Here is a 24,811-nt window from a genome sequence, read left to right as displayed (position 1 = left end):
TCCCTATTTTTAATCTTTTTGATTGAGGTGTAATTTACATAGAATAAAATGCCTCTCATGTTATGGGTACAGTTTGAGGAGTTTTGTTTTCTTTTAAATATTTATTTACTTGGCCCCATCAGGTCTTAGTTGCGGCATGCGGGCTCTTCATCGCGGCACGCGGGCTTCTCTCTAGTTGTAACGCGCGCGGGCTTAGTTGGCGCGTGGGCTTAGTTGGCGCACGGGCTTATTTGCCCCACAGCATGTGGGATCTTATTTCCCCTACCAGGGATCAAATCCACATCCCCTGCACTGGAAGGCGGATTCTTAACCACTGGACCACCAGGGAAGTCCCCAGTCTGGGGAATTTTGACAGTTACATTCACCCTTGTAGGCACCACCCCAACTAGGGACATTTCTATCAGCCCGGAAAGTTCTCTCGTGCCCCTTCCCAGACTGTCCTCCCCCTGCCCCAACACACACACACACACACACACACACACACACACACACACATGCTTGTGGAATGGACAGGGTCCCACGGCATGCGCTCCTTTGCATCTGGTTGCTTTCGCTCAACCTGACGCCCATGAGATCCATTCAAGTCATTGTGTGGAAAGTTCATTCCTTTTCATTGCTGAGCCATAGTGTTCCATCCTACAGCATAGAGCGTGGGTCCTTCACCTGCTGCCGGACACTGGGTCATTTCCGGCTTAGGCTGTAATGAACACAGATGCTGCAAGCACCTGTCACAGGCCTTTGGATGGATATCTGCTGTCATTTCTCTTGGGGAAATACTCGGGCGTAGAATGGCCATGTCCTGTGTAACTAACTCTCTGTTTAACTTTATAAGAAACCATCAAACTGCTTTCCACAGTGACCTCATGGTCTTACAGGAAAGACGGGGCGGCCCAGCACCCTCACCAGCACTCAAAACTCTTGTGATCCAGACATAGAGAACAGACGCGTGGTTGCCAAAGGGGAGGGGGGAGGGGGGAGGGATGGAGTGGGAGTTTGGGATTAGCAGATGCAAAGTATTATATATAGAAAGGATAAACAACAAGGTCTTACCATATAGCACAGAGAACTATATTCAATATCCTGTGATAAACCATCATGGAAAAGGATATGAAAAAGAATGTGTATATATATTCTTTTTCATATATCAATATATACATATATTTTCATATATGTATAACTGAATCACTTTGCTTTACATTAGAAATTAACATTAAATCAACTATACTTTAGGGACTCCGCTGGCGGTCCAGTGGTTAGGAGTCCGCGCTTCTACCGCAGGGGACTCGGGTTCGATCCCTGGTTGGGGAACTAAGATCCCGCAAGCCACAGGGCACGGCCAAAAGATAGATAAATAAATAAATAAACTATACTTTAATAAAATAAATTTTTTTAAAAACCCTCTGTGGTCGACTCCGTTAGTATCAGTATCACTGATGGTGTCTCCCCTTCCCGACCCCAGGTGATCCGGACGGACACATTCAAGCACCTGCGGCACCTGGAGATCCTGCAGCTGAGTAAGAACCTGGTGCGCAAGATCGAGGTGGGCGCCTTCAACGGGCTGCCCAGCCTCAACACCCTGGAGCTGTTCGACAACCGGCTGACGACAGTGCCCACGCAGGCCTTCGAGTACCTGTCCAAGCTGCGGGAGCTCTGGCTGAGGAACAACCCCATCGAGAGCATCCCATCGTACGCCTTCAACCGCGTGCCCTCGCTGCGCCGCCTCGACCTGGGCGAGCTCAAGCGGCTGGAGTACATCTCCGAGGCAGCCTTCGAGGGCCTGGTGAACCTGCGCTACCTCAACCTGGGCATGTGCAACCTCAAGGACATCCCCAACCTGACGGCCCTGGTGCGCCTGGAGGAGCTGGAGCTGTCGGGCAACCGGCTGGACCTGATCCGCCCGGGCTCCTTCCAGGGCCTGACCAGCCTGCGCAAGCTGTGGCTGATGCACGCCCAGGTGGCCACCATCGAGCGCAACGCCTTCGACGACCTCAAGTCGCTGGAGGAGCTCAACCTGTCCCACAACAACCTGATGTCGCTACCCCACGACCTCTTCACGCCCCTGCACCGCCTCGAGCGCGTCCACCTCAACCACAACCCCTGGCACTGCAACTGCGACGTGCTCTGGCTGAGCTGGTGGCTCAAGGAGACGGTGCCCAGCAACACGACGTGCTGCGCGCGCTGCCACGCGCCCGCCGGCCTCAAGGGGCGCTACATCGGCGAGCTGGACCAGTCGCACTTCACCTGCTACGCGCCCGTCATCGTGGAGCCGCCCACGGACCTCAACGTCACCGAGGGCATGGCCGCCGAGCTCAAGTGCCGCACGGGCACGTCCATGACCTCCGTCAACTGGCTGACGCCCAACGGCACCCTCATGACCCACGGCTCCTACCGCGTGCGCATCTCCGTCCTGCACGACGGCACGCTCAACTTTACCAACGTCACCGTGCAGGACACGGGCCAGTACACCTGCATGGTGACGAACTCGGCCGGCAACACCACCGCCTCGGCCACGCTCAACGTCTCGGCCGTGGACCCCGTGGCGGCTGGAGGCGCCGGGGGCGGCGGGGGCGGCCCCGGGGGCGGGGGCGGCGGCGGGGGCAGCGGCGGCTACACCTACTTCACCACGGTGACGGTGGAGACCCTGGAAACGCAGCCCGGAGAGGAGGCCCTGCAGCCGCGGGGGACCGAGAAGGAGCCGCCGGGGCCCACGACAGACGGCGTCTGGGGCGGGGGCCGGCCGGGGGAGGCGGCCGGCCCGGCCTCGTCGTCCACCACGGCGCCCGCCCCGCGCTCCTCGCGCCCCACGGAGAAGGCGTTCACGGTGCCCATAACGGACGTGACGGAGAACGCCCTCAAGGACCTGGACGACGTCATGAAGACCACCAAGATCATCATCGGCTGCTTCGTGGCCATCACGTTCATGGCCGCCGTGATGCTCGTGGCCTTCTACAAGCTGCGCAAGCAGCACCAGCTCCACAAGCACCACGGGCCCACGCGCACAGTGGAGATCATCAACGTGGAGGACGAGCTGCCCGCCGCCTCCGCCGTGTCCGTGGCCGCCGCCGCCGCTGTGGCCGGCGGGGGCGGCGTGGGCGGGGACAGCCACCTGGCCCTGCCCGCCCTGGAGCGCGACCACCTCAACCACCACCACTACGTGGCGGCCGCCTTCAAGGCGCACTACAGCAGCAACCCCAGTGGCGGGGGCTGCGGGGGCAAAGGTCCGCCCGGCCTCAACTCCATCCACGAACCTCTGCTCTTCAAGAGCGGCTCCAAGGAGAACGTGCAGGAGACGCAGATCTGAAACCTCCGGCCTGCCGGGCAGGGGGGCCCCCCCGGGGCGGGGGCCGGACCGGCACCCTCCCCCCAGCCCCAGCCCCGCACCGGGGAGGTCGGGGCAGGCAGCTCGGAGCCCCACCCGCGTCCGCACCCCAGGGCAGCTCGCCCCAGCGAGGACAGTGCGGGGCTCCGGGAATGGAACCCGCGTGGTTCCGGCCTCGCCCCCCTCCCCGGCCGCGGGAGGGGACGCAGGACGGGAGTGGCCGGAACCCTCCGCTTTTCCTCCTCGCTCTGCCGACCAACTGCTCCCGGCCCTCCGCCTTCCGGGGGAGAGAGGAGCTTTTTTCAGGGGTATCCTCTCCCCTCACCCCCAACAGCCCTCCTTTTACGGTTCATTTTTTGCAGTTTGACGCCTGTCCCACCCCCGACCCCCGCCCTCTAAACTGAAGAGACAGACACGTCGTCAGAGCCTCCCGAGCCCCTGGCCCTGCCCCGGGAGAGTCCATTCCCGGCCCCTGGTCCCCACTGGCCGGGGGCGGGGCGGCCTCAGCCCGCCCCCCGCCGTTGCCCCCAGCCCTCTCCTGCCCCACAGACTCTTTTGATACTGAAGGGAGGTTTGCGTCAACGACTACCTGCTCTGTAATTACTTTAAAAAAAAAAAAAACACGGAAAAAGTAAAAAAAAAATTTTTTTTTTGGTTATGAAAGCATGGAGGAGAGAGAAAAGAAAGGGAACATGGGTGGGCAGTAGAATGAGAAGATGGAAAACTACAGGCCCCAGCTGGAAGGTCAGTGGGAGAGCCGGCACCTCTGAGTGGTCTTAGGCCCCTACCCTTTCACCTCCGAGGCCCTAGAGAGGGGCTCGGTCACCCAGCACGCCCGGCATTTGTGTTTATTCTAACTGCACCCCTTTTGAGGCAGGTACTGGGGTCCTCTCCCCCAACTTCCCACCTCACAGCAGAAACCTAGGGGGCCTATCTCCTGGGGCTGCCGTTACAAGGTACCACAGACTGGGTGGCTCAGAACGACAGAAATTTAGTGTCTCAGTTCTGGAGGCCAAGGTCAAGGTGTGGGCAGGGCCGTGCTCCCTCTAGAACCTGTAGGGGAGGGTCCTTCTCTGCCTCTTCCAGCTTCTGGTCGCCCCAGATGTTCCTTGACTGGTGGCAGTGTCACCCCAGTCTCCACAGGGCGTTCCCCCTTGTCTCCGCAGCACCTTCCCTCTGTGCATGTGTGTCTCTGTGTCCAGATTTCCCCTCTTTATAAGTCATATTGGACTGGGAACCGCCCGACTCCAGTACAGCCTCGTCCTGATCATCTGCAAAGACCCTATTTCCAAATAAGGTCACATTCACAGGTCGTGGAGGTGAGGACGCAAGTCATCCCATCTCAGAGCCAAACCAGAGAGGGTCCGTGTCTACTGCAAACCCATTCAAGACACTGCCGCGCGGAGAAAGCGGGTCACGTTGAAGGGGAGGCAAGGAGTGAGCTGGGGTGGGGGGGTGCTCGAGCTGGGGCCAGCGGAGCAGCAGGGGGGCTGCATGGTCTGGTTAACTCAGCAGCAGGAGGCAGAGTCCAGGCCCAGGAAGTGGAGGGGGGCTACGCTGCAGCTCAGAAGGGCAGCTCACACGCAGAGCCCTCGGAGAGACAAAAGCCAGCGAGTGGGTGCAAATGCCAGCAAATGCCAGCGGTCGGCCAGGCCCTTGGGCAGGTGCTGGTACGGCTGGGGCAGGCCAAGGTTCCAGCGTTGCCGCCTCCAGAGGGCCAGGCCCCAGCCCCAGGGCCGTCGTTTTGTGCTGTCTAGACAGACAGAGGCCAGTGGAAGCAGGATGAGGCACTGCCCTGGGCAGACATAGCTGCGGACACACGGGGCTGGGCCCCCCGGGAGCAGCTCTCGTCTCAGCCCCATTTTCCCCTCGGTCAAGACTGGCCCGCGTACAGGGTAGGCCTGGCGCATGCGCAGGACGGCCAGGCCCCGTGCAGTCCACGACTGAAGGTGGGGCGGGCAGGAAGCCCCCACGACCCCACCGGGGCCCTGTGTCCTCTGAGAGGGCCTGGACCGGGTCCGTGCGCCCGGCCCTACGCCTCCTCCCTGCCTGTTTCTGCCCCACAGCATCTTATCTCCCCCCACCGCCCCCACCTGGAGCTCTTAAAGCAAATTCTTCCCTTATCACCCGTGGCAGCTGCCTCTGCTGCGACGTGTCTGGGGTCCCTGACCCTATCTGTCTGGCCTGTCTGCTTGGGACTCTCCTCTAGTGCGACGCCTGGCTCCCCCTCGCTCCCGCTTTCATGCTCTCTTTCTCTCTCGTCCTCTTTCAGGGCCCCCAGATCCTGGTTGCCATGGTAGCGCTGCAGCGGGTACCAGGTGGTGGTGGGGGGCAGGGAGCCGACACTGCCGCAGTCTCCGCCATTTCCGATGCCAGGCACCCGTGAGGCGCCCTGGCTGGGGCTTATTTGGGGGGGCGCTCGGCGACTCCCCAGGCCTCGCAGGCTTCTCCTTGGCCATGGGAGGTGGGGAGAGCGGACGGATGGGCATGGGAGTGAGAATATAAGGGGGCGAAAGAGGGGTGGGTGGTGGCATCGTGGCCGGGGGAGGGGAGGATACAAGGTGAGAAGTCAAGGTGAAAAGAAGGATGATCAGGCTGGAGGGAGGGAGGTTCGAGGAGGGGCCGGGGGAAGGGCCCCCTCCATGGGAGCTGGTGGGGTTGGGAGCCACTGAGGCTAGGATGAGCCGAACTCCAGCTCCTGCAGCCTTGTGGGGAGAGGGGCATGACCAGGCCAGGCCTCCCTCGGACCTTAGGGGAGATGAGGGCCTGGCTGGAGACAGAATGGCAGCCAGCCCAGAGGAGGCAGGGGCAGCAGCTGGAGGGATGGAGACCGGAGGGATGGAGATCCGGGAAAAGGTGGAGAGACAGCGATGGGAGTGAGAGAGATCTGAGATGGAGACAGAACCAAGGGAGGAAAACACAGGAGGAGGAATGCTGACGAAACACGGGTGCCAAGGCACGGGGTGGGGGGTGGGTAGCCGCCGCAAGGGTGGGGATTGGAAACACAGGAGCAAGGGGACAGACAGAGCCCAGAGTCCCCTGTCACCATCTCCTCTCTCTTGCTCCCAACCCTCTCTACCCCAACCCAAGCAGGATGCAGTTTCCATGACAACCTGGCCGGCCAGAAAGGGGGGGCAGGGGACTGCAGAGGAAATTTTCCACATCAGCAGGAAGAGGATGTGATGCAGAGAAGGAATGGGCTGGATACATGGGGGGGGGGGCGCCACACAGGGCCCTGGAACCCCAAAACATCTCGCCCACTGCCTCCCAGGATTCTCATCCTGCCCCCAGGTGGCGCCCCCCCACACCCCCACCTCTGGGCCACAGCGGGGGAGGGGGAAGGTTCCAGAGAGGCTCAAGGGTCAAATGTCCAAAGCTCAGCCGCTGCCCAAACCTCGTGTGTGGGGTGAGGTGGGGGGATGGGAGGCAGCAAGCAGCTGCGGAGCTCAGACCGCAGGCCACCAAGTCCAAGGGCATGGCTCTCACCACGGTCCCGAGGAAGGTGGGGATACTGGGCTACGGCCGCGTCGGTGAGTCCTTGACTGTCTGGGGCTTCTTCCCCAGGCCCCTTTCTAGAGCCTCAAAAGCCCGTGTGTCCTCCACAAACATACTTTTCTTCTGTGTCTTTATCTGTGGCCTGGCTGCCTGTCTCCCTAAGTGTCTTCCACTCCTCACCGCAGGGCTCCGGCCCCCTCAGGATCTCCGTCCTCCCCTTTCTGAGTCTCTGCCCCCCACCTAAGTTATTGTGCCCCCCAACTCTGGGTCAATGTACTCCCTCTCTCACCTCTGTCATTCCCTCTCTGGGCCTCTGTCCCCCTCTCTCTGGGTCTTTGTCCCCCTCCCTCTGGGCCTCTGTCCCCCTCTCTCTGGGTCTCTGTGCCCCTCTCTCTGAGTCTCTTTCCCTCTCCCCAGGACAGTCCCTGGTCTCCCACTTGCTGACTCAGGGACCAGAACTGGGCCTAGAACTTGTTTTTGTCTGGAATCGTGACCCAGGACGAATGGCGGGGAGTGTGCCCCCTACCCTTCAGCTCCAGAACCTTGCTGCCCTCGGGGAGAGGTCAGTGACCTCGCCATGAGAGAGTGGGACTCTCTGAAGCTCCTGTTCTGGCCTCCCTTAGGTGCTGTGTGCTCTCAGGCAAGTCCCTTACCCTCTCTGGACCTTGGTTCGCCCAAATGTGAAATAGGACAAGCCTCTGTCCTATTTCCCCTCCCAGGCCAGGGTGAAGAGTGACAGGCCTCCATAGACTCAGGGAATCTGGGGAGGGGAGGTCTAATACCTCTTCAAGGCCCTCGCCGCCTCTCTCCCCTCTCCCAGGCACCCTGACCTTGTGGTGGAAGTGGCCCATCCCAAAATAATCCACGAATCTGGGGCAGAAATCCTGCGCTATGCCAATCTCCTGGTGAGCTCTGTGTCTTCTGCCTTGGCATCACCCCCCCTCCCAAAGCGGGATCCATCTCCTGACCTCAGTCCCTCCCCACCTTCATCTGCCCCAGGTGGGATCCCCCTCAGCCCTAGCTGACCAGGCCACAGAGCGGCAGCTCCTGGAGGCCTCGCATCGCTGGGGCCACGCTGTGTTTGTGGCCCGAGGGGCCCTCTGGGGCACTGAGGACATCGCCAGATTGGACGAAGCCGGGGGCCTCCAGGTGAGGGCCTGCTGGGCTCCCTGGGAACCGGAGGGGTCCAACAGAGACCCCCAGTCCCCCCGACTCTGGCTCTCACTTCCAGAGCCTCCGTGTCACCATGGCCACACACCCTGATGGCTTCCGGCTCGAGGGACCCCTGGCTACCGCGCACAGCCCCGGGCCTCGCACTGTGCTCTATGAAGGCCCTGTCCGTGGGCTCTGCCCCCTTGCCCCCCGAAACTCCAACACCATGGCTGCCGCTGCCCTGGCCGCCCCCGGCCTGGGCTTCGACCGCGTGATCGGGGTGCTTGTGGCTGATTTCAGGTGAGCGAAGCTGAGCGGGGGTCTGGGCTGGGGCCAGGCCAGCCGGACTGACCACCCTGCTTGCCCCAGCCTCAAGGACATGCATGTGGTGGATGTGGAGCTGAGCGGACCCCCGGGCCCCACTGGCCGAAGCTTTGCTGTGCACACCCACAGAGAGAACCCCACCGAGCCAGGCGCGGTGACCGGCTCTGCCACCATCACCACCTTCTGGCGCAGCCTCCTGGGTGCGGCCACGCTCCTCCCCGGCGCTCCTCTCCCCAAGCCCTGGGCTCTTGTGCTCTGCAGAGCTTGGGTCTCAGGCTCTCTGAGTCTGCAGTTCTGATTCTGTCTCTATCGATTGATCTTTATTTCTGAGTCTCCTTAACCGTCTACTCCACGACGCTGAATCTTTATAGATCTCTCTCTCTGTCCAAGTCTCCTCTCTCTGAGCCTCTGTGTCCCCCTCTCTCTGGGACTCTAGCATGTGAGTCTCTGTCTACCCCCAGGTCTCTGTCCCTCTATCTCTGGAATTTGGTCCCTCTCTCTGGGTCTCAGTCCCTCCCTCTAGGTGCCCACCTTGGTCTGTCCCTTCATTCCAGGTGTCTGTCACTCCTTATCTCTCTGTCTCAGCCTTTCATTCCCCTTATCTCCTCCACAGGCTGCTGCCACCTTCCCTCCAAGCCGGGGATCCATCTCTGCTAAGAAGCCTCCTCCTTCCCAAGAGGACGTCCTCATCTCATTATTTACCTCCCACCGCCACCGTCCCGCTGCTGCCTCAGTATCCCCAGACCTCCCTCCTGTCTCAGTAAATATTGGAGGCTCTTCTCCCTACGCAGTCTGGTGTCTGATCACTTGTTTCCCTTCTGTGACGTCACGCTTTGTCCTCACACTAGGCATGATGTCATCACAGGGAGCGGGCATACAGGGTAGCAACACCCCGGGAAGCTATCGCGAGAGCCTATTCACTACATTTCCCAGAATCCTTCGAGAAGCAGGGGGCGTGGAAGTGTGCGAAGGAGAGGGTCGCCTCAGGGCACATTTCCGGGACTCACCGCAGGGGCCGACGGAAGTTGTAGTCCCGCGTTCTCGGGGGCGACAGAGGACTTCCGGGCCACGCTGCCCGGGCGTTCCGTGCGGAACAAGAGCTCTCGCCAGGGTCGCCGGGAGTCGTAGTCCGGCTCGCGGGGGCCGCCGGGAGCTGTAGTCCGTCCCTCCTGCCCAGTCAGCGCGGTGCTGCCCGCCCTGTTCTCGGAGGCCAGAGCTGCCGCCCAGGGGGATGCGGGAGCCCCCGGTTCGGGGGAACAGAGAGGCAGGCGGGGTGAGGGTCGTTGCCAGGCAACGGGCGAGCGCCACGGTTGGGGTACGGGTCGGGGAGAGGGCTCTGTTACTCGGTGTCCGGGGAGGGGGCCCTGTTGCCAGGTGACAGGAGGAGAGAACTCTGTTGGTTAGTGACAGGGGAGGGGAGTCTTCTGTTGCTAGGCGACCAGAAGAGACCCTGTTACCTAGAGACAGGGGAGGAGGCTTCCTCTATTGCTAAGTAACCTGAGGAGAGACTGGTTACCTAGTGGGGTGGGGGGGGGGGGGTCCTCTGCTGCTAGGTAACCAGAGAGGAAGCCTGTTACCTAGGGACAGGGGAGGGGGGGTTCTCTGTTGCTAGGTGACCACCATAGGGACCCTTTCACTTTGGGATGTGGCGGGGGTGGTCCTCTGTTGCTAAGTGAGCAGAAGAGAGCTTTTTTCCTAGAAATAGGGGATGGAGGTACTCTGTTGCCAGGAGAGCGCCAGGAGAGCAGTCAGTGGCCCGGTGGCCGCTCAGGCTGCCTGAGCCCTCACTCAATGACGGTACCCCCAGGGCCTGCTGGCAGGTTGGGCTTCCAGATCCCAGGCCCCTGAGTACCTTTTCCCCCACCCCCACCCCCAAGCAGGAGCCGAGGACGGCATGTCCCAGGCCCCAGGAGCTCAGCCAAGCCCGCCCTCCGTGTACCACGAACGGCAACGCCTGGAGCTCTGTGCCGTCCACGCCCTCAACAACGTCCTGCAGCAGCAGCTCTTCAGCCAGGAGGCTGCCGATGAGATCTGCAAGAGGTGACCATCACCCACCCCAACCCCTGGAGAAGCAGGGCTCACAGAGGCGGGGCAACCCACCTGGGTCTCAGAGCAAGGCAGGGGCAGAGCCCCGGGGCTTTCTGCTGCCCCATCCCCTGCCTGGACTCTGGGACTCAGAGACTGAGAGTGCCTCCTGTGCCTGTTCACCCCTCTGGCCTCAGCCCCAGATCAGGCCACATCCTTTTATCTGGACCCTCATTCCCCACTCTCCTCTGGCCTCCCAGCTTCTGGTTTATCTCGTTCAGTCCAGGCTACATAGAGCTCCCGCGATGACCCTGCCCCTCTCCTGCTCCCAGTCCTCCCATGGCTCCCCAGTACCCCTGGCAGAAGTCCCAAGCTCTGCAGTCTGATAACCAAAACCCTGTGTGCTGTGATCCCCACCCGTCTGTCGCTTCATATCTCACTGCTCCCCTCCAAGCAAATTCCTCTCCAGTCCCCGAAAGAGCCCCGCCATGGTGCCTCTGGGCCTTTGCACAGGCTATTCTTTCTGCCTGGCACAGCTTTCTCCTCTTGGCAGCCTGGAATGTTCCTCCTCACTATTCAAGATTTCAAACATCACTTCTTTGTTATCTCTCTGCCTGATCCCCTCCTCTCTGTCCCCACAGCTCTGGCCCCACCGTCTCCTAGACCCTCCCCTCAGCCTCCAGTCAATTCCCAGCATGATCCTACACCCAGAGATGACCCTTTTTCCCCATCTCTTGCTCACAGCCCTCCCGTGCCCATGCCCCTGCCCCAGCATCCTCAGGCAAAGTCCCAGCCCCTCAGACTGATTATTTTAGAATGTATTCATCTCCTCTGTCATTCAAAACAGGGATCAATCAACTCTTTCATGGCAAGTCCATGCTGGAGACCCAGAGATGAGTCCGCTATGAGCCCTGCGCTGAGGGAAGCCAGGGAAACAGATACACAGAAAAAGAATACACAACTTTCCCCTCTCCAACCCCTCCCCCTGCCCTGCCCACCAAAGGCCCAGAGACAGAACAAAGGTGCCATTGTCCAGAGGAGGCAGAGCCCAGAGAGACAAGCGGTGGCGGGGTGGGCCTCTTGGGCTGGGGGACAGCTGGACGAAAGGCTGGGGGTAGCAGCACAGGAGATGTGGTTGGGGACAGGTGGCTGCAACGGGTGAGATGGGCCTGAAGCCAGGAGGCCAGCAGGGGCCAGATCATGCAAGGCCAGGCTGAAGGGCTGGGGCTCTCTCCTGGGGTGACGGGGGTGCCAGGAAGGGCCGGGAGCAGGGGCAGGGCCGAGGCAACGCTGGGTGTAGAAAGAGCCCCCAGGAGGGGGAGGATTGGAAGCTGGGTGAGGGACAGGGCACACATCCTTGAGGCCAGGGCAGAGAGAGTGAGGGGACAGGAGCAGGGCTTGGGGCTGATGAGTCACGGGGATTGAAGAGAGGGAAGAGTCCCAAGGCTGGGTGACTCACGGACCCTGGGACTCTTTGGCTTTGTGGGGGAGGGGGAGGCCTTTCCAAGGATCCCCCCAACTCAGGAGGCCCTGCCCACCTCCCAACCAGGTTGGCCCCAGACTCCCGGCTGAACCCCCATCGCAGCCTCCTGGGCACCGGCAACTATGACGTCAACGTGATCATGGCCGCCCTGCAGGGGCAGGGCCTGGCCGCCGTGTGGTGGGATAGAAGGAGGTGCGACCGAAAGCACTGCGTCCTGTGTGCTGAGCTTGGCACAGTGGGTGCGGTGTGATGGTGGTCAGTGTGGGACAAAACAGGAGGAGGGGATGGGTGGAAGGTTTGCATGGGTGGATCATGGACGCTGGCAGACTGAGGGGTTGGGAGGCGGTAGAGGGATGACTAGGTGGTCAGTGGGGTAGGTTGATGGTGACTGGGTGAGTGGATGGTGAATGGGCGGCTGGATGTGTCGGGTAGGTGGTTGGGTGATGGGATGATATGAATGGTTGGGTGGTTGAGTGGTTGAGTGAATAGCTGGTAGGCAGTGGATACCAAATAGGCGGTTGGGTCGATGAACGGGTAAGTGGCTGGATGGGTGGACGGAAAGAATGAATGGAGAGTTGGGTGGATGGTGGAGAAGCCGCCGGGCTGCTGGCTGGCTGGCTGCTGGTTGCTTGAATCAGCGGGTGGATGATGGCTGGGTGAGGCGTTGATGGGCAGCTGGATGGTGGGTGGTTGTTAGGTGGCTGGGAGGCCTGGACGGGTGAGTGGGTGGGAAGGTGGTATATAGTGGATGGATAATGGGTAGAGTCAGCAGTAAATGCGTCAGGAGTGGCTGGGGAGTGGGGTGGGTGGTGGACTTGTTGGGCGCGTGGCTGGATGGGTAGGTAGGTGCGTAACGGACGGGTAATGGATGGTCAGGCAGGTGGCAGATGGTGAAGGGGGAGTTGCGGGTGGGGGGTGGTTGACTGGGAGATTTGCGTGGGGAGGGGGAGCAGGTGAGTGGAAGGAAGCAAGGGGTGGGTCGGTGGAAGAGAGTCCCTGGGTGGGCTCGGGCAGCCACCGCTGCCACCAGCCTGGGGCCCCACACCCGGTAACGTTGGGCCGGCGGGCGCCTGCGGGGGCCGGGCCCTGACCATGGCGTCCCTGCCCCGCCATGCAGGCCCCTGTCCCAGCTGGTGCTGCCCCGGGTGCTGGGGCTGATCCTGAACCTGCCCTCGCCTGTGTCCCTGGGGCTGCTGTCCCTGCCGCTGCGCCGGCGACACTGGGTGGCCCTGCGCCAGGTGGACGGCATCTACTACAACCTTGACTCCAAGCTGCGGGCGCCCGAGGTCCTGGGCAACGAGGACGGTGTCAGGTGAGGGGCGGGGGCGACTCCAGGGCTGCGCGCCAGACCCCCCTCCCCGGGGGGCAGCCCCAGGCACCCCCCAGGCCTCAGTCTCCCCGTTTCTCCGCCCAGGGCCTTCCTGGCAGCCGCGCTGGCTCAGGGCCTGTGCGAGGTGCTGCTGGTGGTGACCAAGGAGGTGGAGGAGAAGGGCTCCTGGCTGCGGGCAGACTGACCCCGCGGAGGAAGGGACCATGGCTGCCCGCCGGGCGTGGCCCCCGCGCGTCCACATCCGGTTCCCAAGTGCCGGGGGAAGGGCCAGGCCCCGCCCCTCGTGGACCCAGCGGAGGTCCCAGCCCCTTCCCCGCATCCCGTCTCCCCCCCCACATGCCACTGCTGCCTCAATAAACCCGATGATTTGCTCCCAGCCTGGCCTGAGTCTCACTGGGGGCCCCTTTCCTTCAGTTACGCTGGTTTATCAGAGTGGCCCAGGCGGGCCTGGCCAGGATCCGAGCTCTCTGCCACCTCCCGGCTTGGCCACCTGCAAGTCACTCATCTCTCCGGCCTCAGTTTCCTCATGGGGGTGGGCCCAGGGGAAAACCAGGCAAATGCCTGCCGTCTTGAGGCACCTGGGAGAGACCAGGAGCGAACAGAGAGATGCAGTCCAGGGTATTTAGGGAGATAAGCCCCAAGGAGAAGGAGAGGGTTTACTTCTTGACTCCCAACTCATGTACCAACTGCAGTCGTGGCCCCAAAAGATGTCCAAATCCTCACCCCCGGAACCTGCGAATATGTTCAGATGCTTGGCAAAGGGGAACGAAAGTTGCTAATCCGCTGACCTTAAAATCGGGAAACTACCCTGCATTGTCTGAGTCGGCCCGATGTAATCCCGAGGGCCCTTAAAAGTGAAGCAGGCACGGGACTTCCCTGGTGGTCCAGTGGTTAAGACTCCACTCTTCCACGGCAGGGGGCACGGGTTCGATCCCTGGTCAATACCGCATGCATGGGGGTGCAGCCAAAAAAAAGAAAAAAAAAGTGAAGGAGGCAGGAGAGGAGAATCTCAGACATGACTAAGGAAGCAGCGTCAAAGAGATGCTACACGGAGGGGGGCGCTTTGAGACAAGAGGGGTCACGGACCAGGAAACGCAGGCAGCCTCTAGGAGGTGAAATACACAGGGAAACGGATTCTCCCCCAGGCCCCCAGAAGGAACCAGCCCTGCCCACACCTTGACTCTAACCCAGTGAGACTCATTTTGGACTTCCGACCTCCAGAAATGTAAGAGAATCAATGTGTGTTGTTATAAGCCACTACGTTTGCTAGAGCAGCCAGGGAAAGGAACACCAGGGAAAGGAACACAGCGTAGAATTCCTCAGGGCAGTGGAAGGTGTTGCTGAGGAGGTGTTTGAGCAAAGACTGGGAGAAGGGGAGGGAGAGAGGCAGGCACGGAAAGGTCTGCAGGAGAAGCATTCCAGGCAGAGAACAGGCAGTGCAAAGGTCCTGAGGCAGGCTGGTGTGGCTGGAGCTGAGGGAGCAAGGGAGAGAGAGGGTGGAGAGGTGACGGAGGGGGAAGATGGTGGCCGGTGGGATTTGAGCAGAGGAAGGACAGACTCCCACTGGGTGTCCTCTCCACAGTCTCCCCTGAGCAGCCCCCCCATCCTGTCCTGTACCCTTCCCCCAGGGCCCCCTGTCCCTCCGGGTCTGGCCTGTGCAGCTGGATGCTTGCCCTCCCCAGCTCTCAGGCTGCGAGGAAGACACAAGGGGATGGAAGTAAAGACCCCCAGTCCCAGTGGTGGGGTGTTTTAACAAGGGTCCCATGGGACAAGGTGGGGGCCACAGGAAGATGAGGGGTCCTGGGGGAGCTGGCTGAGGGGCATTCTCCAGGGAGCCAGTGGGAAGGGAGGGAGGGCCCATTCCAGAATTAGAAACAGCCCAGATTGAGACCTGGAATGTTGAGGGAGATGATTTCTCCAGTAGCTATTTGAGGAGGTGATAAAGAGATAAGGGTGGATCCTGGCAGGTCCACAGCCCACAGGGCCTCCAAGAGCAGCTGAGGGGCTGGATCTGGTCCAGGGCAATGGGTAGGGCTGTGAGCAGGGGGGCAGTTTGGTCCGGGGTGCAGAAAGACCCCTCTGGGGCCATGTGGGGGAAGGCTGGAGGCTGAGGGTCCCAATGGGAGAGGACGAGGCCTGAGTCAGGACCCTGGGGGCAGAGTGGAGGTGACAAGAGAATCAGGGCAGGCTCTGGGGGTGAGGGGCAGGGAAGGAGGTACCCGGTGTCTGGCCCTGGGACCTGGGGGACAGTAGGGCCGCCCCAACAGATGGGACTGAGGGAGGAGGAGTGGGTGTGGGGGACATGCTGAGCTCAGGGGGATGTAAGGAGTGTGACAGGCCGGGTGACATCAGGGGAGGAGGACCAGGGTCAGGGACCCAGGGGATGGTTTTAGGGGTCACGGGCCTAAAACTGTGAAGGAGGAACATGGGCAAAAGAGGGGCCCCCCATTAGGTGGCGGGCAGATATGGGGGACCTGGAGGCACAGGGAGGCCGCGGGCAGGGAGAGGCAGGCAGGGCCCCAGCTGGGGGCGTCTCCCCGAGCCCGCCTAAGGCTGCGCTCCACCCAGACAGTAAATTCTGAGAGGACACAAGAAAGAAGGCGGGGAGCAGGCGCCGGCAGGACACGCTGACCCGTGGTGATGGGGGCACTTGGGCTTGGCGGGTTCTGGTTCCCAAGACCTCAGAGGTCAAAGGGCAACTTGTAAAGTGAAAAGCCAAGCAGCACGTGAGGGGAAACTGCTGGGGTCCCGGGACACCCCAACTCGGGGGTGCCCCCCACACCAGCCCAGTCTCTGACTCCCTCTGTTCCTCCCTTTGGGGCCCTCTCTTGGGCTCTCTTTCTGGGTGTTTCTGTCTCTCCGTGTCGCTCTCAGCTTCTGGGGCCCCCTCCTGCCCCCTGTGCCTGTCGCCTGTCCCATCCAGTCCCAGACAGCCTGGCGGGGCTCCCTGAGTGTTTCTATTCCTGGGCCTGAGTGACCTCCCCAGGTGCCTTCTCAGCGGTGGCCTAATATGGTCAGAGCGGGAGCCCAGAGGGCAAGGGTGGGACCTGGGGAGGGGGCGTGGGGGTCCCTGCAGCCTCCCTCCTCCTGCTCCCAGCCCCCCGCCCCAGGTGCTAACCCCTCCTGCTCTGCAGGCTAGAGGATCGGCAGGCTGGACCAGTGCATGGATTGAGCACTTACTGTTTGCCCCTTACGGTGAGTGCAGACGGGCCCATGCAGCCTCGAAAGCCCCCACCTGCTGGGGCCACCCCACTTCTCACAAGCCTGAGTCAGGCTGTCCCTTGTCGCAGGGTGCCCAGCCAGGCTGGTCCCAGAGCATCGGTTGGCGGGGGTTCCTGGGGATCCCCAGTTGCCCTTTGGGGGCGCCCCACGCAGGCCCCCAGGGGCCTCTCAGTGCCGGCCTGGTTGCAGGAGGGAAGGAGGGGGGCCAGTCACACGGAAGGTGCAGGGGGAGGTGACAGCTGTTCCGTGCCCCCCGGGTGCTGACAGCTGAGGCCCAATTTAGCTCTCGGAGCCCAGGGCTAGCCAGATAAGGCAGTGAGGGGTGCAGCCCCGCCCCCAGGGCACCCCTTAAATCACCCGGTCGGGCCCTGGGGAGTGGCCGCCAGCGATGCCAGGTGAGAGGGGCTGCGCTCCTTCCTGACTCCCCGCGTCCCGCCTGCACAGCGCTGCCCCTCTCTCTCTCTCTCTCTCTCTCTGTCATCTCTCTCCCTCTCTCTGTCATCTCTCTCTCTCCCTCTCTCTCTGTCATCTCTCTCCCTCTCTCTCTGTCATCTCTCTCCCTCTCGTCTCTCCATCTTTCTGTCTCTTCCGATCTCCGACCCTCCCGCTCTCCATTTCTCCCCATCCTGTTCCTAACTCTGCCTCTATCCTTCTTTCTCTGTCTCTCTTGCCCCATCCTCTCTCTCTTGTCTCTGTCTTCCCATGTCTATCTAATCTCTTCATCTCTGTGTATCTCTCCTGTCTCTTTCCATTTCTTTGTCTCTCTGTCTCTGTCTCTCTCCCCATCTCTGACCCTTCCGCCCATCTCTCTCCCTTCTCCCGTGTGTGTGTGTGTGTGTGTGTGTGTGTGTGTGTCTGTCTGTCTGTCTCTCTCCTCACTTCTCTCTTGGTCTCTCTCAATCGCTCCCTGTCTCTGTCTCTCTGCCTCTCCCTGACTTTCTCTCCCCGTCTCTCCCTGACCTTCTCTCCCCGTCTCTCTCTGACCCTACCTCTCCATCGCCCCGGATGGAGGCCGCCCGGGGCCTCTGCTGCGGTTTCTGCTGAATAAAGCTGTTTCTGTCCTCACCTCTCCGTTCCTCTCGCCTCTTTTCCTTTCTCACCCCTCTGCCTCTGAGCTCAGCACCCCCGCCCTGAACCCGGGTGGGTGGAGGTCGGGAATCCGGGGCTGGGGTCGGGGTCGGGGTTCCTCCCTCCCAGAGACTGCAAGAAACAGAGTCTGAGAGACAGATGGAGGAGATGGGGAGAAAAACCGAGAGATGGATGCAGAGGGAGACCCAGCAACAGCAAGAGACAGGGACTCAGAGACCGAGAGACCGGGATGGGGGCCATAGACTCAGAGATGGGAGAGCCAGTGGGACAGCAGGACCTAGATACGCGGAGAAACACAGAGTGAGACGGGGCGACGTCTCCATCTGAGGCAGGGAGATGCGGAGACACGGAGAGACTCGGAGGCCGAGAGACAGAGATTAGACGGTGCCCCGCATCCCCCCAGACACAGCAGACTGGGCTGGGCAGCCCCTCCCCCTCCCGCCAGGTGGTGCCAGGCCCCAGACAACGGGCCCTTGTCCTGACAGGGCCTTGACTCTGTCGGGGCAGCTGGGGGCTGGGCTGGCTGGGCCCCGGTGTTGGAGGGGGAGGGGCGGCCACCAGAAGCCTGGCCTTGGCCTCCACCCTCAGACTCCCCCTCCTCCCTCGACCTCCTCCTTCCAGCCTCCCTTCTGGGGTCTCTGCCCACTCCCAGCCTGCTTTCCGTTCTGCCGGGGAAGGGGACAGGCATTTATGGAGCACCTGCTGGATGTACCTGAAATGCCTCCGTGCCCCTCCTGACACCCTCTTGTCTCCCCTGTCCCTTCCTCTGTGCCCTCTGCTTGTTCTTCCTGGGCTTCTGGCTCCCTTCCTTGGAAAAGATGGGCATTTATTAAGTTCCTAGTGTTTGCCAGGCAATTTCCATACACTGTCTCTGCACCTTATACTTTTTGCTCTCCTGTCCCTTCCACCCTGTTTCCTTTCCCTTCTTCCTGATCTGCCTGGTCTCTCCTCCAAGGAAATGGGCATTTATTGAGCACCTACTGTGTACCAGGGGATTTACAAACCCTGTCTCCTCTCTTATTATATACACCCTTTTCTCCCCCAATTCTTTTCTTCCTTCTCTATTCATTTCCTCTCCTTTCTGACTCTGCTCCCTCCTAGGGGAGGGAATGAACATATATTGAGGACCTACTGTGTGCCAGGCAGTTTACACACCATCTCACCCTTCCTCACACCGTCTTCCTCCCCTGTCTCTCCTCTGTCCTCTCCTTGTCTTTCTGGGCTCTCTGCTCTCTGCCAAGGCAAGGAACACACATTTATTGAGTACCTATGGTATACCAAGCAATTGCTTGTGCTTTCTCTAATCTCCTCTCACCCTCTCATCTCCGCTGACCTGTGGTTTCTGCTGTCCTCTGCTTCTTTCTGCTCTCTGCCAGGAGAGGAACTGGGCATTTATAGAGCACCTATTGTGTGCCTGGTAATTTCCTTCCACTCCCCCTCCCCCTCAATTCTCCCTGTTCCTTCATCTCTGACTTCTCCTTATTTTCTGCTCTGTCTCCCCTTTCTTGGGGGAAGAAAACAAGCAATTATGGAGCACCTACTGTATGCCAGGCAATTAACACCCCACCTCATCTTCTCTTGCCTCTTTCTCCCTGCCCCGCTCATTCTGCCAGCTTCTCCCTTCCTGTGTTCTCTGGGCCTTCCTCGGGGAAGGGAACAAGCATTAACTGAGCACCTCTATGTGCCCCATGATTTGCCGGAACTGCCTCCTCTGACATCACCTCCTCCCTTCTGCTCCATCCTATTGCCTCCTCGGCCAGCCTTCCTCTCACCAGTGTCTTCCGCTTCCTCTTGTTTGCCTTCTCTTCCAAGGAAGACAGTGGGCATTCACTGAGCACCTCCTGTGTGTCTCACCCACACACTCGCACGGTCTCTTCCTCATTTCCTCTCTTCTCCCTGTTTCCTGCTCTCCTCCAGCTTCTCCCCTTCCTCTCTGCCCTACCAGCTCTCTCCTGGGGGAGGAACTAGGCATATACTGAGCGCCTGCTGTGTGCTACTCCTCCTATCAGCTGTCTGTCTCGGCTTGCCTCATAGGCCCTGCGCTCCCTTCTCTCTCCCTCTCTGCTTGCTTTCCTCCTCCTGGCTGCCTCCTCTGCTCGCTGCCAGGAAGGGGGACGGGCATTTATTAAGTGCCTATTGTATGCCCACTGCTTTACCGACACTGTCTCCTTCCATCACAGCTTCTCCTGTTCATTCTCTCTGCTGGAGTTTCCCCTCCCCGCTCCTTTTCTGCCTGCCTTCTTTCTCCCGGGAAGAGAACTAACACTTAAGAGAACCAGCCATATGCCTAGCTATTTCCACCCCTGGCCCGTCCTCCTTTGGCTGTCTTTCCTCCCGTTTTTCCTCTGTGGTGGTTTCTTCACTTCCTTTCTGACTTGGCTCCTCTCTCCTGAAGAAGGGAATGAATGGGCATTGATTGAGCACCAGCTGTGTGCCAGGCTCTTCATAAGCCCAGCGTCCCCTCCTCACACTCTCTCCTTCCCCCTCTCCCTTCCTCTCTACCGCCTCTTCTCTCCCTTCCTGCTCTCCGCGTTCTCCACCAGGAAAGGGCAGGGGCACTAATTAAGCACCAGCTGCGTGCTGGGCAATTCACACATGCTGCTGCCTCTCCTTAGACCCTGTGTTCTCCCCTGCCCCCTCCTCTCCTTCTTCTCTCCCTTCTCTGCAGCGGAAGCTCTCAGTTTTTCCAGACGGAAGGGATGTAGGCAGCGATCTCAGCCGCCCCGGCTGTAGAAGGGGCCCATCATCTTCCCCTCATGGTGCTGGGCACCGCGAGCTGATGACCGACGGGGGCTCCATTTGGATTTCCTCACTGGGGAAAAAACATGCCGATCACAATAGCCACTCCCTAGGGCGGGGGAGGGAGGGGTGACTGAAGGAGACCAGGAGGGAAAGTAGGATAGACAGTGCTAGAACAGTGCCCACGGGAGGAGGGGGCGCCGATTCTGCTTCTGGCCGTTGAGTCCTGAGTTGTCGCCCTCGTGGCCCCCTCCCCCACCTCCCTGCGCGCTCTGCTCCGCCCCCGCCCCCGAGAAGCAGCTGAGGAAACTGAGGTTCAGGCGGGGAAGAGACTCGCCCGCCACTCGGCCCCGTGTCTCCCCCCCTCTGTGAGCCTCGGCCCCCTCTCTCCCCCATTCTCGGGATCGCTCTCTGATTCCCAGTCTCTCTCTCTCACTAGCTCTTTCTCCCCGCCCTCCCGTTTTCTGGATCTCGTTCTCTGCATCTCTCGCTCCGTCCTTTTTCTCTTTCTCTCCTGCTCCTCTGTCTCACACACGCTTCCTCTGCCTCTGCCCCATCGGTTTCTCTCGACGCACACACAGTCCTCCCCGAAAGGACTTCCCTCACACTGTGTTGTCGTTTCCTTCGCTCACACCTTCTTGCTCAGGCCCTTTTCATTCTTTCTTCGTGCCGCTGCTCCTCTTCCTCCTCCTCCCCCTTCTGACCTGTCTCTACCTTCTGTCCGTTTGTCCGTCTCTCCACACCCACCCGCCCCCAGGTCTCCTTCCCCTCACCCTTGTCTTTCACCCCGATCCTCTGTTTCTTCCTCTTTAATTCGCACACACACACGCTCCCCCCCCCCACCCCCCACCCATTTCTCTTCCTTAAACCGCGCTCCTCTCCTTCCTTCACACCTTCCTCCGCCCCAGCCCCGGCTTGACTCCCCTGCGCTGTCACTCCCAGCCTTTCTGGAAGCCCTTCTGCGTTTCCCTCTGCCTTTGCCCCGCCCCCCGCTCCTGGCTCCCACCCGCGATGGGGATGGGGCGCGGAGTCCCCAGTCCTCGGCTTCCCGCTCTGGGCTCTCGGCTTCGCCCTCCGCTCCCCCTTCCTCGGCTGCTGCTGTGTCTCCTCTCGCTCCCCTTGTCCCCGTCACCTCGTTTCCATTCCTCACGTTCACCTCTCACGCCAGCCTCTCCTGCAACTCCGGCTCCTCCCATCTCCCCCCACAGGGGCTCCTATTTCCTTCCCTTCCTAGCCTCACTCTCTCTGTTTTCCTGGTATCTTCTCTCCATTGGCTTTTTACTCCTGACTCTCTCCTCCGCCGTCTACTCCCCCCTCCCCGCCTCCCTTCCCTGGCGTGAGGGGCCAACCGCCCCCTCAGCCCTCACCGCATCCCTCGTCTCCGTCTCTCCTGTTCTCTTTCTCCCACACCTGTTCCCGTATACCTGGGGTTTGCAGCGTCTCCCTCTCCCCGCTCTCCCCGCCCCTGTCCCCCATCCCGTCCTTGCTCGACTCCCACAGCTGGGGAGGCCCCTGCGGTAACCAACGGGGGCGGGGACAGCTGCGTCCCCGCGCCGGTGGTATTTTTATCCTGTCTCGGAACAGACGGTCCTGTGATTAATGTTTCACAGTTTACGCAATTCATTTCATGTCCTGCCAGGTCCTGGGCCCATCAGCTGCACGTTTTCGCCGTCTGCAGCTCATCGTTAACTGGGACACGGGGACACTGTCCCGTGACTTGGCGCGTTATCACTCAAGAGGGGGCAAACCTTCCCTTCCTTCCTCTGTCTCCCTCTCTGTTTCTCTCTCCCCCTTCTCCTTTCTGAGCCCCGTTCCTTCTCTCCCCTCTTTATTCACCTGGCTCTTTAATGTCACACCTTCGGCTTTGTTCTGTTTTCCCTGCTGTCACTCTTTTCTCTCCCTCAGTCACCAAATGCCCTCGCGGTGGTCACCCGGGTGTCGAGGAGGGAGACTGTGCCCTGTGGGCCGGGCTGGGATCTGAGGGGCCGCCGCCCACCCCTCCCGGCGTCTCCGGGCCTTGTGCTGCGGCCTAGTCTTGCCTGACTTTCCACTTTCCTCATTTCCTCCGTGTTCCCCGGTCCCTTCTGTCCACCACGTGCCTCCCCGCTGGCCTCCCTCCATCCTCTCCTCAGCCTGGACCTCCCCCTCCCTCCGCCCCTCCCCGTGGCCTCCAAGGGTGCGTGTGTGTGACACTGGCGGGACCCCTCTTTTCCCCTGCTTTGGTGGCTGCGCCTCTCTCTCCCTTTCCCTCCTCCTCTCTCCCCGCTCCCTCCATCCTTTTCTCTCTCCTTTCCTCCTCTCCCACTCTCTCTGCCTCTCTCTCTCCGTGCCGCCTCTCACACCTGTTCTCTCTCTTACACACATGTATACACACACTCATTCTCTTCTCATCTTCTTTTTACCATCTCCCCTCCATCCTTTTCTCTCTCCCTCGGTCTCCCCTCCCCTCCTCTCCCGGCTCCTCGTCTCTTCCTCTTTCCTCCCCGGCTCCCTGGGAATCTCCCCAGGGCTCACACCCGTTCTCTCTCTCCGCTTGCTTCTCTCCCGTCTCCTCCCCTCCCTCTCGGGTCTGTCTCCTGAGCGGTTCTCTCCCCACTTCGCCCCATCTCTTCTCTCCTCCAGCCTCCCTGTCTCCCTCTTTTCTTTCTCCCCCTCCTGCATCTCTGCCCATGGCTTTCTCTCCTGTCTCCCTTCTACTTTGTCTTGTTTCCTCCTCTGCCTCTCACCGTTTTTCTACTTGCTCCCTTCCTCCTCCCCACTCCAGTTCGCCCCTTTTTTCTCTCGTCTTTCAAAACCACTTGCCTCTTCCTCTCCTCCTTCCCCTCCTCGGGTCTCAATGCCGCCTCCTCCCTCTTCCTTCCGTTTCCTCTTCCGTCTTCTCATTCTCCTGCTCCTCCCTTCTGTGCCCCTGGCCGCCCCGTCTCTCCTCTCCCCTCCCTCTGTTCCTTTCCTTCTTCCTCCTCCTTTCTCTCCGACCCTCTCCCTTCTCGTCCCCGCCCCGTCCCTCCCCACACCTGTCTTTTCCTTGTTTCTCCCCTCTCTGCCCCCTTCTCTCGGGGCCTCCCTCTGTCTCTGTTCCTCCCATTTCTCTGCCTATTCTCCCCTCTGAGTGGCCCCCTCTCTCCTCCTTCTATTTGCCCTGCCCTTCCTCTCCCCTCCTCACGTCTGTCCCTTCTCTCCTCTCCTCGCTGAATCTTTCCTTCTCCTCATCCCTCCTCTTTCTCGCTCTCCAGTTTCTCTTTTTCTAGCCCCACGCACCTTCTTTCAGTCTCTCTCCTTTCCTTCCTCTCCCCTCCCAATCTGTCGTCTCATCTCTTCTTTCTCTCTCTGTCTCGGGAGGCCCCTGCCCTGCCCAGCACCCCCTCCCCCGCGCGTCGCCCTGAGGGCTCCAGGGGCTCGTCTCTCCCTTTCCCTCTCCTGCCCTTGGGGCTCTGAGGTTTCCAGGTTCTGCGCAGATGGCGGAGTCGACCCAGGGAGCCCAGGGCCGGGCTGTCAAGCCACAGTCCCCGAGGTGGAAGGACCTTTGTGACACCCATTTTCTCTCTTTTTCTGTCTGCCCTGGACTCTGGACATCTGCCTGGAGGGATCAAGTCTGCCCCAGGTGCAGGAAGGACGAAGCGAAGAACAGGCTCAGAGGCGGGGAGCAAGCTGCCTAAAGACTCACAGCGCGTAAGTGGCGGGGCCAGGACAGGCTGGGCCGCCCTACAGTTGGCTGGGAATCTGCTCCTTCCTGACTCTGCTGAGCCCTGGACTCTGGCCTGAGCTTGGTGAGAAGGGGGCTGCCGCCTTTCTGCTCTGTTCCCCTTCCCAACCCTCCACCAACTTCTCTTCCTCAGGCAGCGTGAAGCACAGCAGCGGTGGGGAGGACCTCACACGACCCCACTTCACAGATGAGAAAATAGGCGCCTGGTGTTCCTGAGGACCAGCATCTGCTAAGACAGAGACTTCATGGGAACCCCAACCTTCCCAAAGGATCGACAGTGCCCCCTCTAGGGCCCTTCTCTCTGCTGAGACGGACCACATGGGTCAGCATGATGCCTGACCTCCCCCAGTACCGCCTGAGAGGCATTCTCAGACTGGGTGTCATCTTCCATCGCCACCTACTGGCAAAGGACAAAACTGCAACCCAGCTCTAATAAACACTGGGAATGACCTCGACAAAAAAGGACAGTGCCAGGGGGTGGGAGGGGGCTGGGGGACAGGAAAGGGAGAATTTGCAAAATTCTGTAAAAATTAAAAACTTTACTCCTAACCAATACATAAACATCATACTCAGCAAGCTTCTTGGTATGCCAACTTAAATCTCCAGACTTCATGGGTGTTTTCAAGTCATGCTATGGGCAGGTTCTCTCCTGCACTGCCATGGAAATGCACGTGTCGCTGCTTTGGGAAATGAAGGAGAGTGGGATCTGGTTTACACAATTTGCTGAGGAGCCTATTTCTAGGAATTAGGCCAAACTGAGTTTGTTTCGTCTGCAATGACCTTGCTGAATGGAAGCTGGGTGCAAGCAAAGGTGAATGGCTGACAGCCAGAGAGACCCCAGCCACTGGCCCCTGACCCTCACCTGGAGTCTCTCTGATGGGCTAAATAAAGAAACCTCTAGAATTGTTTCCAGAAGCTACCTGCTACAAT

At 60.3% G+C, this 24,811-nt stretch overlaps 3 protein-coding genes and 1 long non-coding RNA gene across 9 annotated transcripts in view; all 4 read left to right on the top strand.

The window, feature by feature from the left end:
- The window catches only part of LRRC4B (leucine rich repeat containing 4B), a 40,871-nt gene extending 36,501 nt beyond the window's left edge, over nucleotides 1-4,370 (top strand). For all 3 annotated transcript variants that reach the window (XM_057533517.1, XM_057533516.1, XM_007179957.2), the window contains exon 3: nucleotides 1,460-4,370. In XM_057533517.1, coding sequence (XP_057389500.1) covers nucleotides 1,460-3,301 — 1,842 coding nt within the window. In that variant the 3' untranslated portion in view covers nucleotides 3,302-4,370. The remainder of the gene's footprint in view (nucleotides 1-1,459) is intronic.
- A 2,347-nt stretch (nucleotides 4,371-6,717) lies between these two features.
- Nucleotides 6,718-9,076, top strand: ASPDH (aspartate dehydrogenase domain containing). Its single transcript, XM_007179920.3, has 7 exons — nucleotides 6,718-6,849; nucleotides 7,232-7,376; nucleotides 7,635-7,719; nucleotides 7,814-7,963; nucleotides 8,046-8,266; nucleotides 8,336-8,490; nucleotides 8,904-9,076. Exons 1-7 carry the CDS (start codon nucleotides 6,795-6,797, stop codon nucleotides 8,945-8,947), a joined length of 855 nt encoding a protein of 284 aa, XP_007179982.1. The 5' UTR covers nucleotides 6,718-6,794; the 3' UTR covers nucleotides 8,948-9,076.
- A 328-nt stretch (nucleotides 9,077-9,404) lies between these two features.
- JOSD2 (Josephin domain containing 2) lies at nucleotides 9,405-13,504 on the top strand. 4 transcript variants are annotated; one of them, XM_007179924.3, is made up of 5 exons: nucleotides 9,405-9,563; nucleotides 10,171-10,330; nucleotides 11,865-11,990; nucleotides 12,916-13,110; nucleotides 13,213-13,504. In XM_007179924.3, the coding sequence occupies exons 2-5, from the start codon at nucleotides 10,185-10,187 to the stop codon at nucleotides 13,310-13,312; spliced, it is 567 nt and encodes a 188-aa protein (XP_007179986.1). In that variant the 5' UTR covers nucleotides 9,405-9,563; nucleotides 10,171-10,184; the 3' UTR covers nucleotides 13,313-13,504. The 4 variants fall into 4 exon arrangements, with proteins under 4 accessions (XP_007179986.1, XP_007179984.1, XP_007179983.1 ...); XM_007179921.2 differs by having other exon boundaries at nucleotides 9,426-9,563; nucleotides 10,168-10,330; XM_007179923.3 differs by having other exon boundaries at nucleotides 9,431-9,605.
- Nucleotides 13,505-23,129: 9,625 nt separating this feature from the next.
- On the top strand, nucleotides 23,130-24,442 carry LOC103010089 (uncharacterized). The gene is made up of 2 exons (XR_003623197.2): nucleotides 23,130-23,847; nucleotides 24,015-24,442. It is a non-coding gene; the product is annotated as an uncharacterized LOC103010089 (long non-coding RNA).
- The last annotated feature ends 369 nt before the right edge of the window (nucleotides 24,443-24,811 follow it).

The sequence above is a fragment of the Balaenoptera acutorostrata genome, chromosome 19 (assembly GCF_949987535.1).
Source record: "Balaenoptera acutorostrata chromosome 19, mBalAcu1.1, whole genome shotgun sequence".
Classification (NCBI taxonomy): Eukaryota; Metazoa; Chordata; class Mammalia; order Artiodactyla; family Balaenopteridae; genus Balaenoptera; species Balaenoptera acutorostrata.
The sequence above is the reverse complement of the archived record's forward strand: the minus strand, read 5'-3'. Positions and strand labels throughout refer to the sequence as shown.

Excerpts from the sequence above, each read along its gene's own strand:
- ASPDH (XM_007179920.3), top strand. The coding sequence starts at position 6,795 with ATGGCTCTCACCACGGTCCCGAGGAAGGTGGGGATACTGGGCTACGGC. Across the intron at positions 7,377-7,634 it reads CTTGCTGCCCTCGGGGAGAG|GCACCCTGACCTTGTGGTGG; the intron begins GTCAGTGACCTC and ends CCCCTCTCCCAG. Across the intron at positions 7,720-7,813 it reads TGCGCTATGCCAATCTCCTG|GTGGGATCCCCCTCAGCCCT; the intron begins GTGAGCTCTGTG and ends CATCTGCCCCAG.
- JOSD2 (XM_007179924.3), top strand. The coding sequence starts at position 10,185 with ATGTCCCAGGCCCCAGGAGCTCAGCCAAGCCCGCCCTCCGTGTACCAC. Across the intron at positions 10,331-11,864 it reads GCCGATGAGATCTGCAAGAG|GTTGGCCCCAGACTCCCGGC; the intron begins GTGACCATCACC and ends CCTCCCAACCAG. Across the intron at positions 11,991-12,915 it reads GTGTGGTGGGATAGAAGGAG|GCCCCTGTCCCAGCTGGTGC; the intron begins GTGCGACCGAAA and ends CCCGCCATGCAG.